The 14,429-nt window shown below is 39.6% G+C and overlaps 1 protein-coding gene across 4 annotated transcripts in view; it reads left to right on the forward strand.

The window, feature by feature from the left end:
• Positions 1-14,429, forward strand: part of ITGB6 (integrin subunit beta 6) — a 132,711-nt gene that overhangs the window by 85,415 nt on the left and 32,867 nt on the right. For all 4 annotated transcript variants that reach the window (XM_058715177.1, XM_058715178.1, XM_058715176.1 and 1 more), the window contains one exon: positions 9,716-9,805. In XM_058715177.1, coding sequence (XP_058571160.1) covers positions 9,716-9,805 — 90 coding nt within the window. The remainder of the gene's footprint in view (positions 1-9,715; positions 9,806-14,429) is intronic.

Below are 14,429 nucleotides of genomic sequence, written 5' to 3' on the forward strand. Positions count from 1 at the left end.
ATCACTTTTATTGACAAGAATCACATTAAATGAAATCAAGGTCTTCTAAAACATTCCAAATCTGTGGTTGCCATACATAGAGGGTGTCTGCTTTAAAATAAAAACAAACCTGCTCCCCTCCCACCAGCAGCCCCAGAACATCCACAATTACTATATTTTTACATTAACTACAAGGTTATGTTGTTTACATATTCAAATGATACTTAGTTACTTTTTTATGCATTCATGTGATGGCCTTAACAAGGACCAACAAATCATTTCCAGTATCCCTTTTCTTATCCCTTGAAAGTGCTCTTTTGGTGAGGACTCCAATATCTGTGAACAAATTCAGTTTCTTCAAAGGTGCCTCTCCATACCACAAAGTGCTTAAAACTGTGCAGTTGCTCTATTCTATGCTTTCTCAGAGCCTCACAGAATTCAGGGACGCTCACTAAACTCAGCTACACATTTATCCCCTGAAACCTTTCCTATGCTTACAGTTGGCCACTCTGTCCATGTCTGTGCAGCTGGCCCAAATTCTAGCAATGCTTAAAGGAAGCTCCCTTTGACACGGATCACCACACAGGTGTTTAGCCACAACCAAGCATTCTCCACCGTAGCCTTTTACTGATTACATAGGGCATCAAGGCACAATGGACAAGTTAAACTGACAGTCCCTGGACACAGAGAAGTTTGGGAGGGTTATGCATTTTAATATTATGCTTAATTACCTGAAAGAGCCAAAAATATGCTACAAAAGGGTTACTATTAATTATAACATAGTTTAATATTTTGTTGCCTTTATGGTATTGAATCTTCAATAAATAAACAGAAAATTCTCGAAGTAGAACATTTTATTGAGCCTGAACAGTTTGGGCACACTTTATTTATTTATTCAGAAATTCACATACTTTTTCTATAAGATTGCCAGATTTAGCACATAAAAATACAGGGCATCCAATTTGAATTACAAATAAGTAATATATAATTTTGTTAGTATTAGTATGTTCCAGTGCAATATTTGGGACTAAAATTTTGAAAATATTACTAAAAAATGGAAAAGAGTAGTGTGTAGCAACGGAGAAAAATGAAAGAGGAGAGTGTGAAACTTTACTTCTATAGAATCTTCAGGGAATACCCCTTTCAAAAGGTAATTATAAAGCAGCAACCAAAAGGTTGAGGAGTTTTCAAGAGGAGAAGGCATGTGCAAAGGCCCTGAGGCAGCAAAGGACCCAGCACTCAATTTGTTCGAGAAACAGAAGAAAGGCTAGTCAGACTGATATGAGCTAGGATAGAAGAGAATGGAGTAGATAACATAGGCTAACACTAGATACTTCAGTCTTGAAGGCTTAGGGATGTAAGCATGTTATTATTCCATGGGCATCAGGCATTCAAAAACACCACTTTTGTTCTTGAGTACAGAATGGATGTCACAGGTGTATGACCAACTGAGGATCCCTTATAAATTATGGGTGTACAGGTTTAAAAACATAACAACTAACCAACTAACTAACTAACTAACTAACTAAATAAATAAATAAATAAATAAAAACTTCATTTTCCAAATTACCATAGCCCTTCCTGGAAGCATCTGCTTGACAACAGGAATGGTATAGACAGACTATTCTATATCTGCCATTCTTAAACATTGATGTTCATTAAAATCGCACAGGGAGCTTTCTAAAAAACCCAGTACCCAGGCCACACCCTGATATGATTAATTCAATATCTCTAAGGCTGAGGCCCAGGCATCAGTGTTTTGTTTTGTTTTTAAGTTCCTCTGGTGTCTCCAATCACTCAGGGAGCTTATTAAAACACCACCTCTGGGGCGCCTGGGTGGCTCAGTTGGTTAAGCATCCAATTTCTTGGTTTCGGCTGAGGACATGATCTCACAGTTCTTGAGGTCTAGCCCTACATCAGGCTCCACGCTGACAGCATAGAGCCTGCTTGGGATTCTTACTCTCCCTGTCTCTCTGCCCCTCCCCTGCGTGCGTGCTCTCTTTCTATCTCTCTCTCTGTCTCAAAGAACAAACAAACAAACAAACAAATACCAACTCTGATTCAGGTCTAGGATGGGGTCTGAAGTTTTGCATTTCTTCTTTTTTTAAAAAAGAATTGAGATATAATTGGGGCGCCTGCGTGGCTCAGTTGGTTGAGCGTCTGACTTCGGCTCAGGTCAGATCTCACAGTCCCTGAGTTCGAGCCCTGCATCTGGCTCTGTGCTGACAGCTCAAAGCCTGGAGCCTGTTTCGGATTCTGTGTCTCCCTCTCTCTCTGCCCCTCACCTGCTCATGATCTGTCTCTCTCTGTCTCAAAAATAAATAAAAACTTTAAAAAAAACTTTTTTAATTGAGATATAATTGATGTAGAACATTACATTAGTTTCAGTTGTATATTTCAATATTTGTATACATTGCAAAATGATCACTAAAATAAATTTAGTTAACATCCATCACCATACATAATTTCAAAATTTTTTTCTTGTGATGAGAACTTTCAAGATTTACTGTGTTAGCAGCTTCCAAATATGCAATATAGTATTATTAACCATAGTTGCCATGCTGTGCATTACTTCCCCATGAAATATTTATTTTATAACTGGAAGTTTGTATTTTTTGACTCCCCTTACCCATTTCATTTCCCCACCATCCCTTCTTTTCTCTTGCAACTACCAATGTGTTCTCTGAATCTATGAGCTTGGCATTTTTGCTTGTTTTGTTTTATTTTGATTTGATCAAATCATATGGTATTTGTCTTTCTTTGCTTAACTTATTTCACTTAGCATAATGCTCTCAAGGTCCATCCACATTGCTGCAAATGGCAAGATTTCTTTTTTATGGCCAAGTAATATTCCATCACATATATATACTCACCAACACTTGTTAGTTCTTGTCTTTTTGATAATAGCCATTCTAAAAGGTGTGAGGTGATACATCCAAATAATTAATATCTAATAGTTACATTGGATATATGTAATAGATATATCCAATAGATATATCCGATAGTTAATATCCAAAATATATGAAGAATTCATACAAGAGTATACAATATGTAAAGAATTTAATAGCAAAACAAACAAAAAATAAACATAAACACTTTTTCAAAAATGGGCAGAGGACTTGAATAGACATTTTTCCAGAGAAGATAGGCAGATGACCAATAGGCACAGGAAAGGATACACAACACCACTTAATCATCAGAAAAATGCAAATCAAAACCACAATGAGATATCACCTCACACCTTTCAGAATGGCTATCATCAAACAGATAAGAACTGACAAGTGTTGGCAAGGATGTGGAGCAAAGAGAATCCTCCTGCACTGTTGGTGGAAATGTAAATTGCTTCAGCCACTATGGAAAACCAAATGGAGGGTCCTCAAAAAATTAAAGTGAGATTTTGCATTTCTCCAGATGCTTCCAGATGCTGCTGCTGCTACTGGTCCACCCACCACCCTTCTAGCAGCAAGGGCTGCTGATACCTCTTTAGCAGCCCTTGTATCTACACCTGCTTTCTCTTTTTTGGTCCCCTTCCTCGTGTTCCTACTAGTCATCTTTCAATGTTTTATTACCTGCCGGTTGGTCTGCAAAGCACATAAGCTGCTACTGAAGCCAACACAGCTGCCCATTTTAAAAGAGCTTTCTAAAGCTTTGGGACTTGCATTTGCCAGCAAAGGTTTACAATCCCTCTCAAAACGCAGGGTAATCTTATTAAGGGACCATGTGAAGTATCCTCAGCAACAAATACTCAGTGTAGCCTCTTTGTTCTCGAAGTCTCCATTCTCCAATGCCTCTCTGTGCATTTGTTTGTCTCAGAACAGTCATGCACGGTGGGTCCATTCGTCTTCCCTTATCACTCTGTCACTGCTGCCGAGCACTCGTTCAGCTGTGTGCTGCAGCTTCTTGGCTGACAAGATAATTACATTCCAGGGCAGACTGGAAGAAAGACAGGTAGTGCTCAAAAGTTCTGAAGCGACTACCTAGTCATTGCTGGTGCAGACTTCAAGATCAAGCACCTGATCTAATTAGCACACTCCCTTTGCTGCCTGCCTGCCTGTGGAATGCTGACAATTGAAAGCCTGAAGGCAAAGCAGATATCATGCAACCCAGAGACAGACATTCAGGCTACCTTGTGCCAGAAACAATTACATATTCTTTTTGGAATCTTGGGTGTCCTAGTAACACAGTCAAGCCTGGGGGTAAACTTTTGCATAATACTGGGAGCCCTGCATTTACCGATAACGAACATGAGAACCAGCAGTATAAAACCCCACAAGAATGAAAGACCTCACGGGAAGAAAGCCTTCTGATTGCCTTCAGAAGAAGGACTTATTTCAGCAAACCCTTACCGGCCCCCACTCCCCCCAACTTGGAAGAAGCACAGTGCTCAACAAAAGCAAGGCATCATCAGCAAAGAGCTGTTTTCTTTTGACCAGATAAACAGCACAATACAGTCCCCCAGGACAAAAAAATTTTTCTTTTCTTTTTTTTTTTTTTGCTTCTATGCTTTTGCTACTTGCTACGTTTTTTCAAGATGTAGCCTTTCCATTTGAAAGTGATTACAGCCACAACTTTTTCTTCATTTCTTTTTGCTTCCGCTAGAGAGCAAGGTGGTCCCTTCCTCGTCCATTCCTGTCAGTCTCCCAAGGCTGTCCCAGAGTCCCCACAGCAGATGTTCTAGGAGACTTGGGTTTCTGAGGATGCAGGTGTCAAAAGGCAGGAGGTGCACGGGGAAGTCGGGGGCATGTGAGGACCTCTCCGTCCCATTGTGTGGCTCCCAGAATTGGTGAAGGCGGCTCATGAAGACCTGGTCCTGAGACCGGTGCCTGGGGATGGAGGGAGATTCAGAAGAGACAGACCATGCTGTGAGTGCTGGGGAGTTTGCCAGTCTACACCTCCCCTGGGTCCGTCCCCAGGTAGAAAGAATCTGGGTAAGAACTGATTCCCCCTTGTGGCCAAATCCCTGAATGATCTGAGACCCTTCAAGAATTATCTGTACTTTCTCCAATTTAAGTGACATCTTGATGGCCAGAAGCACCCTCTTGACAGTAAGCATGAATGCCTCTCTGTGCATTTGTTTGTCTCAGAGCAGTCATACATTGCGGGTTCATCTCTGTTGGTGGTTACACCCAGGAGTGGAATGGCTGGGTCATTGGATGAGCTCATGTTCAGCATTAGCAGCTACTGCCAGTTCTGCCAAGTAGTTGTACCAGTGTAGACTCCCCCGGCAAGTAGTTGAGAGCATCATCAGGTTTTTAAATCGTAGCCCTCCTAGTAGACTCACGCTGGCATCTCTTTTGGTTTCAATTTCTATTTCTCTAATGATTAATGATGGTGAACAATTTGCCGTCCTCTTCTGCCACTTGCATGTCCATTTTTTTTTTTTTTTCCAAACGTCTTTTCCTTGTGGATGTGTAGGAGTTGTTTGGATATTCTGGTGCCAGATCAGATGCATGTATTACATGTATTTTCTCCCACTCATTGACTCCCTTTTACTCTCATAAAGGCATCTTTTCACAGTGGAAATTCCTAAGTTTAAGCCCTATTTATCAATCTTTTCCTTTTTATAGATAGTGCTTTTGTGTCCTACTTAAGACATTTTTGTTACCCTTAGGTCAATGAAGATATCTCCCCTGACTTCTACAGTAATAAAAGTCAGAATAGTAGTTAGGCTTCTAAGGGAGGGGAATGACTGAGAAGCAGTGCAAGGGAGGATTCAGGGGGCTGATAACTCTCTACCTCTTGATCTTGGGGTGGTTACACCTGCTTGTTTACATTTAAAATACCCATTGAATTGTATACGTATTACTCGTATGCTGTGCATGTGTGTTATACTGCCGTTAAATTTTCTGAGAGAGAAAATGGATGAATAGAAGCTACTAATTGAAGATATACTAGGTAATGACTATGTATATACAGTGAGATATTAGAGAAAATATTTGTGGACACATTCTATAACATCATAGGTTCTCAATCTATATAAGCCAAACTTTTACTAAATGTATTTTAGCAAACAAAAAACATTCAGTAAGTATCATTTAAGGCCATAAATACTGATGTTGATTAATAATATAATATTGAAAATGATCAGTGCTGAGCATAAAGTCCCTCCATATCAATGAGGCTTCACAGAAAGAGTTAAGCAAGCATAGAGCCTAAAGAGAGAAGAATTTGGTCTTACAGATTTTTTATTAAAATGCTGCTAGCAGATATATGGCAAGTCTAGCTTCCCACCTCTGATGAGGGGCATGAGTAGTGTGGTCTATATAAAATGGTGGCTTATGAGTCTCAGGTGGTGAAGAATCTTTGAGACCACAGCAGGAATGTCACAGTAGTAGGACAGAAGGGTACAGGAGAGTAATCATCCAAGGCAGAAACCCAATCAAGATGTCCAGCTAGGATACAGTTAATACTAAACCATGTCCCAGAACCTAAACCTGGAGATGAGTGAACCCAGCAGGAAGTTCAGTCAACGCAAGAATGAAGATCACATCAGTAATGCCCCTTCTAGCACCAAAGGCAGCCAAGTATCTGCCAAGGTCCTTAGTCTGAGTGTCTTTGAAGAAAGAGCCAACCAGTAGTCTGAGCATGGATAGCTGGGGTGGCAGGTGTGTAGGGGTATGGATGTGACAGCTGGTTCTAGCAGCCAGACACCGAGAAGCACTGACCTTGGAGACACTCCCCGAGAGGAGCCCAGGTGCACATGTGTGAATTTAAGAATTTTCCTCTGTATCTTTTGTTGCCTGCCCACTAAATCACCCCCTGTCCACTTCTTAGCCTCCATCCTTGACAAGCCGGAGATTTCTAAGGAGCAAAAACAGACCGTGGGACAAATAAGAAATCACTGTGGGGGCACAGTGAGCAAATAAATAGGGTTTGATGAAGGAAGTTAAGAAAACTAAGGCAATCAGAAAAAGCCAACTTTGCAAACATGAATGAGAAAAGCAACCTCAGGAACTCCTGGGTGGCATGGTGGTGGGAGAGGGAGAAAGTCCATAATTAGGATAACCCATGGGCAGATAACAGGGAATTGAAGCCCAAGAAATTCAAGCCCAAGAAGGTGGCATTTCTAATTAGCTCATGAAACATCGTGTTTTTAGAGTTCACCATTTCTTATATCCAAGAGTTATCCTTTACAGTCACAGCGCTATAATTTATCACATCCAGGCATGCAAAATCATCCTTTTTCTAACATTAAACATGTTTAATAAGAACAATTTATAATAGCACTTTAGGGCTTTAATGAAAGAAAGATGTTTGACACACGATATTTACAGTAATCATAATACTACAAGATTTGAAGTATAATTTTTTACAGTGTTAGATCAGGAAGCCAAATTGTCCATGTTTTTAGTTAATTATTTGCAATGCTTTTGGGAGGAATCAGCATCCAGAAATTAATTACTAGTTTTCCTCTACACAATTGTCAGTGTTATCACAGGGTGCTGCCTCTAGCTGCCAACTCCTTTATACCCTCGCTCTGGTAGCAATCAGCAAATGCAATTAATGTTAAACCACTTGTCCTAATAGCCAAACGCCAAACGTCATACCACATACAGGATCATAATTATGCTCTGGGAAGTAGATGGATTTGGCTGTGTTAACCAAGAATTAACCCAAAATCTAGAGGCCACTTGAACTAGTGCTTGTGGACAGTACCCTTTATACCTTGGCCTTGGAGAAACCAGGACATTTTTCAAGGCTAGCTGTTGTATGCAAAGCTAAGAGCCTTGAAATTCTTTTTTGAAAAGATCTAAACCTTTCTTTGTCAAGCTTTAAAGTTTTCCTTTGCCTTCTCTTTTGGGACCAGTCAAATTTACACACATTCCAGCTCCACTTGAGTGAAATTCAAGTTCCTATTTAGGTATTCGCTGTTAACCACAGGTCTCATGCTTCACAGCCCTTTTGACATGTGTTTATTTGAAAAGGTAAGTCAATGAACCGGTGCCTTTCTCATATTTGACAAGTTCTACCTGACTCAGGGAAACAGAGTGGGGCCCACCTTCAATAGGCAGTGATGTGGGGCACTGGGTAATAGGAGGAATGTTCCTCCCTGGTTTACTGTCCATGACCCCTTCAATAATAAAACTCAGGGTCAAGGCAGAATCACAACTGCCACTTTTAAGAATTCAGATTTCCATCAACTTCAAACTTAAACACAATCAAGAACATGGAAAGAAGTGGAATATTACAGAACCCACCAATTAAAAGCAGCATCCATTTTTCCATCCTGGAGGTGTAGAAAACCTGAACTTAACCCAGGTACCCACCTCTAGCAAGTACCTCCTAGAACATGTTTGTGTTCTAAAGTCACCCCTGCTTCATTTGTTCCTCCCCTTGGCTCACCTCGATCTGATCCATTGATATAGTATCACGATTATAATCAATAATCATTACTAATTTTCACTTATTTTTGTACATGTTTTAAGCTACTTAAATCTTCTTTGGAATAAGACAGAATAGCATTATGTTTGAACAAGAGGAGGTGCCCTAAATCCTTCAGTCAAAACTTACTTTCTATTTCTACATACACTTTTAATAAATTCAGTCATCTGATTTCACAACACACAGCAACTCAGAAGGCCACAGCTGACAAAAAGAGTGATTGTCTCTTCCTGACGTAGCACAGCATATTAAGCCTGCTTAATAGATGTTGTTGAATGCAACAGTAAATGAATAAATGAGAAAATTGGTAGGTGAGTGATACCTTACAGCTTAACAAGGAGAAGATAGAAACTATTTAAAAACAAATAAAAGAAGCAAAAAGCATAGCAGTTGGGGTCCACTTGGTATGAGTGTGATCTATCCGTGGATTTTAGAAGTCTTTGATTATAGACCTATAACTCGTTTGATAAGTATGGCTGTTTCTTCAAGAAAAAAGTTCAGGTGTGCTTGGGAATCTTTATTAGGAAGACAGATATGTGCACCATACACTTCAGAAAACTTTTCATTTGAAAATAAGTATTAAAACATAAAACTTAAGGGAGGGGTAATTTTTAGCAGTCCGGAAAATTCCCTTCCTTGCAATGCCTCATTTCCCTGGTCATGATTGATATTTAGAGTGTGAATAAACTAATGTTGTGAGTTCTCCTCAGGTGGGAATGACATCTCAGAGAAGGATGTAAGTGCAGAATGCAGCTGGTTTAGAGATAGGTTCTGACTGAGTCAGTCATGATGAGTGGGGACTCAGTTCCAGTCAACCCCAGCACCATGGTGACATCCCTAAAAGAGAGCTCGTTACTGCTAGGAAAGGGGGTTAACAGCAAGCATCCACATAACTCACTCCTTTTCTCCACCAAACAATTGACAATTAAGACCCTTGGGCTGAATGACTTGGAGAGCACCTGATGGCAGAGAAAGTTTCCATAACATTACAAAAAGAGAAGAAAACTCCTGGTAGTATGCTCGTAATATTTTGGACAAAGGATGTTCCACAAATGGAAGATGGTATATAAGTGCTATTATTATTTCAGACTTGACTCCAGTTGTGACATAAATCACAGCTCTAGACGAAGGCAACCACAGACACTTGATATCCCCAATGGCAGTCTAGTTCCCACTTGCATGCAGGAAGCAGCATCAGGCAGGACTACAGTTTCAGGAGAAACACTCATTTATCACCAGGATCTTGTTTCCCCTGGCCAGTTAAATAGAAGTGATCTCAACCAGCAGGTTGAAACCCACAGGTAGTGTTTCTTGATCACAGTGAACAGATTGACTTATTCTTTTTTGTTTACAGAATTACGCAAAACTCATTCCTGGAGCTACAGTAGGGCTACTTCAGAAGGACTCTGGAAACATTCTCCAGCTGATCATCTCAGCTTACGAAGTATGATATTTTACAGTTGGCTCTTTTTACTTTCCTTTTTTTTTTTTTTTCATTCAGTTTTGGTATTCAAAAACTCAGATGTGTTTTAGGCAGTTAAGTGCATTCTGATTTGTTAGTAGAAAGAGTGCTTATCCAAAGAAAATCTCTCTGCCTTAACGTGCAGCCAAAATATAAATTTTGTTCACATTATTTGCAGATATCCTTCCTGAAAAGTGAGGCAGAAGGTAGACAAATCATAACCTGATCATAAAGTTAAGATTATTTTTATAATAATAACCAATAGCAGCACTGTCACTTGCAAAATTTTAATTCTATTGAAAAGACTCCACAAGTCCTATAATTAAGCTCCCCTTTTCTCTACCTGAAAAAAAAAAATTAGTTTAAAATGGGTAACTGAACTATGTGAAGAACTAACTCCACAGGCTTAATGAGACCACCTCATTACTCAAGGAAAAGAAAAAAGACAAAAGCGTATCAGGAACACCACTTTGTGGATTCTCTACTTTTGAGAACCAAGGAATTTTTCATTTTTATGGATATATATGTAGAAAGATATAGACAGATCTCTCTCTCTCTCTCTCTCTCTCTCTCTCCATATATATGTACACATATGTGTACATATATACAAAAATATATATATTTTTTTGCCTGGACTTTGGAAAATAGTACATCAGGTAAGCATTCCTCCCTTAAAATAAAATACATAGCTATGGAGTTTCTATGTTCTCTTGCTTTGTCCCCATTTCATAATTCAATTAATCATTGGTAGATGGCCAGTTACCAAATCTTCTTTATTTTGGTTCCTAAGTATCATTCCCCTTTTTTGCCTCCACTTACATAGAAAGAACATACATACACACGTGCACACACACACACACACACACACACACACAGATGGAAATGAAGATTTAAATTAGGACAGAAATGATGGGGCACCTGGGTGGCTCAATCAGTTGAGCATCTGACTCTTGATTTTGGCTCAGGTCATGATCCCAGGGTCGTGGGATTGAACCCTTTGTCAGCTCAACAGATGTGTCCATCAAAATTACAGGATGAGGTATTTTTTGTTTTTTGCTTTTTTAACTTATATCCTCAGAAACTTCAGTTTTCTTGGCTCACATCAAAATTTAACTACCACATTAGCTCAGGCTTGAAATTCTTCCAGATAGGAAAGCTTGTCAACAAAATACTATGAAAACTTTCCTCTCTCTTATGCAGTAATTAAAGTTTTAATGTGTAGAATCTGATAAAATCACATAGCACTCCTCCATGCATTAGAACACACTCCATTTTCTCAAAAGTGTTGGCCACTAACATCTTCAAAGGAATTATGCAAATGAGAAAATTATAAATGTCAAAAACATTTCTCCCTCTTGTTTGACCAGCCCCTTCCGTGCTGCCAGGGGTTCTGTCTCACTTTGTGATCCCAAATTGCTCACATAACTTATAGGGTAGTTGAATCAAGGCATCAAACATTTGAAGTGAATCTCATTTTACTGTTTCAAAAATATAAACAAGTGTTTATAATTCTTACACTATATAATCTTGCTCCAGAGTTGTTACTGTAACTTCATGATTCACTGAATCAAGTATGTAATAGATTTTGGCACTAGTTCAAATTATTTTTCTATTCTGTTATTTTAAAATGTATTCGACAAAGACATTAAAATATGAGGATCCATTGACTGGATGTCTTTCTAGTCTATAAAAGGAGAGAAAGGAAAGAGAATAGATTGAGAGAAAAGATAAAGCACTTCTGACTAACTTCCAGTGGGGTAGAGCTACACAATTTGTGTTTATAACTAGTGACTACAAACTGCAGCTCAGTATTTTACAGTGCCATATTGACATGAAAACCCTTAAACACCAGATGTGTATTCATCTGACCATCATTCACTAATTTTCTGCCTTCTTTAACCACCTAATAGAAGCTACTGAAATATCAGTGCTCCCAAGGGTAAGTTCTTCTACTAGCATTTAATTTTTTTTTAATGTCTATTTATTTTTGAGAAAGAGAGAGAGAGAGTGTAAATGGGGGAGGGGCAGAGAGAGAAGGAGACACTGAATCCAAAGCAGGCTCCAGGCTCTGAGCTGTCAGCACAGAGCCCGACATGGGACTCGAACTCATAACCTGAGCCGAAGCTGGATGCTCAACCGACTGAGCCACCCAGGCGCCCCTAGCATTTAGGCTCCAGAAGGAAAATGACTTGGTTTGGTTTGTTTTGCCTGGTTCATAACAGATGCTCAGTAAATGAATGATAGGATGAAAATATACAAATAAATATTTATATCCTTTCTTTGGGAAATTCACATTAAAATATTCCTGGTGAATTCTGCAATGTGATATTCCAATTATATCAATGCTAAGATCTCCCTTATTTTGGTCAGATCATGTCACCCACTGCTCCTAATTTCAAATCTACAGAACAGACTTGCAGGTCATATCCCTCACCTCTTTTGCTCCTGACTCACTGTGCCACTGTCTCTAACATTACTCTTGCCTTAACTCTTGATGATTTCAGTCTAAGTATACATATATTCCTTCCCGTACCCTGCCCTTTGTTTCTTGAACTCTGCTTCTAAAATGATCTAGTCCCCCTCTCTTGTCATACCTCAAAGCTTGTCATTGCCAATAGACTCTCTATAATCTCAGCTTCATGTAACCCATTCCCTGCTCACCACTTCCAACCTTTTCAGCTCACCCCGGCGAGTTTCCTTTGTATTTCTTTCAACCCATCAGGATCTCCAACTAACTAACCTTACCTTCTCTCTCTCTCTCTCTCTCTCTCTCTCTCTCTTTACTTCAAGTGACTCTACCCTCTCTTTGTAGTTCCTCATCTCCTTGATGTCTGGGCCCCAAGCTTAAATTTTTTGCCTGGGCCCCAAGCTTAAATTCCACCATCACGATCACTCTGTAGACATACCCTCAGCTCCCCTACCCCTTACGGCTCCACTGAGGTCGCTTAGCCAATCATGGTCCTGGTTAAACCCAACTGTCCATTCACCCTGCACAACTGAACAGGAAAGGGAAAAACGTACAATCATGCTAACTGGTCTCACTTTAAATTCATGATCATGTACTTGAAATGGTTCCTCAATGCCACCCAGCAACCACGCTGTACTTCTCTAGGAGACATCCAAGTGGAGACGTCCACGAGTCAGTTGATACATTAGTTGGCAATTCAGGAGGGTAACCTGGACTCTCCTAAACCTACTTCACCAACAGTTTTCTCCTTCTCAATTGATGGTAATTCCATCCTTCATGTTGCGAGGGCTAAAAAGCTTGAAATGATCCTTGACTCCCCTCTTTCTCTTACCCTGCACTTTTAATCCATCAGAAAACCTCGCTGGCTCTATCTTCAAAATTATTTAGAATTTGATCCAGACACTACCTTCACTGCCCTCATCCTTGTCGGACCCACCATCTTCACTTACATGAATGACTGCAAGAGCCTCCTAAATGCTATTTCTCATTTCTACCTTTGGTTTCCTACATTCTGTTTTCAAGAAAACAAAACAAAACAAAACACAACCTGAATTTTCCTTTAAAAATATTAAGTCGGGTCACATCACTCTTCTATAGATAACCCTAATTATGTTCTCATTTTACATAGAGTAAATGCCAAATTCTTTAAAACTGCCTCCTAGGACCCTACCAGATCTGTTCTCCTCCACTCCTTTACCTCTGTGACTTCACCTCCTATTACACCAACTGTCTCTGCTCCAGTACAGCAACTCTGGCCTCCTTGCTGTTCTATTTCCAGAGCAAGCAAGTCCTAAGACATGCTCCTGCTCAGGGCCTTTGCACCGACTGTACCCTGTTCCTGGAACACTCTTTTGACATATGCCTGCATGCTATTTAACTCTGCACTTCCTTGAAATGTCACCTTACTTCCTACTGTAACTACTTTTTTAAAGAATTGCAGACACTCTCTTTATCTTCATTATCCCACCCTAACTTTTTTTCATAGCATTTATCACGTTCTAGCATGCTGCATAGTTTTATGTATTATGCTGTTTCCTTTCAGAATGTAAACCACAAAAGGTCAGCTATTTTAGTGGTTTTTGCCTCCCAAGAACTTAGAACAGTATCTAGCACATATTGGACACTCAATAAATATTTTCTGGGTGAATAAAGTTATAATATAACTATTTGAAATGAAACAGATTAAAAGAGTACATTTTAATGCTAAATTGGCAGAATTTGAAATCTTAAGACACGATAGAAATAATTTTTAAGGGGTGCCTGGGTGGCTCAGTCAGTTGGGTGTCCAACTTTGACTCAGATCATGATCTCACGGTCTGTGAGTTCAAGCCCCGCATCAGGCTGTGTGCTGACAGCTCAGAGCCTGGAGCTTGCTTCGGATTCTGTGTCTCCCTCTCTCTCTGCCCCTCCCCCAACTCATGCTCTGTGTCTCTCTTCCTCTCTCAAAAATAAATAAACATTTTAAAAAACTTTTTAAAAAAAGAAAAGACATAATCTTTAAGACTGAGAAATGACACTTCAATCTCTGATGAAGACCATATTCTGAAAAGTCAGCCTTATGTCCATCTACTGAAGGTGTGTTGGTATGGGGCAAATATAAAAAAAGGGAAGAAGAAGAAGAATGACTGAGAATTTATA

Source organism: Neofelis nebulosa, chromosome 2 (assembly GCF_028018385.1).
Source record: "Neofelis nebulosa isolate mNeoNeb1 chromosome 2, mNeoNeb1.pri, whole genome shotgun sequence".
Lineage (NCBI taxonomy): Eukaryota > Metazoa > Chordata > Mammalia > Carnivora > Felidae > Neofelis > Neofelis nebulosa.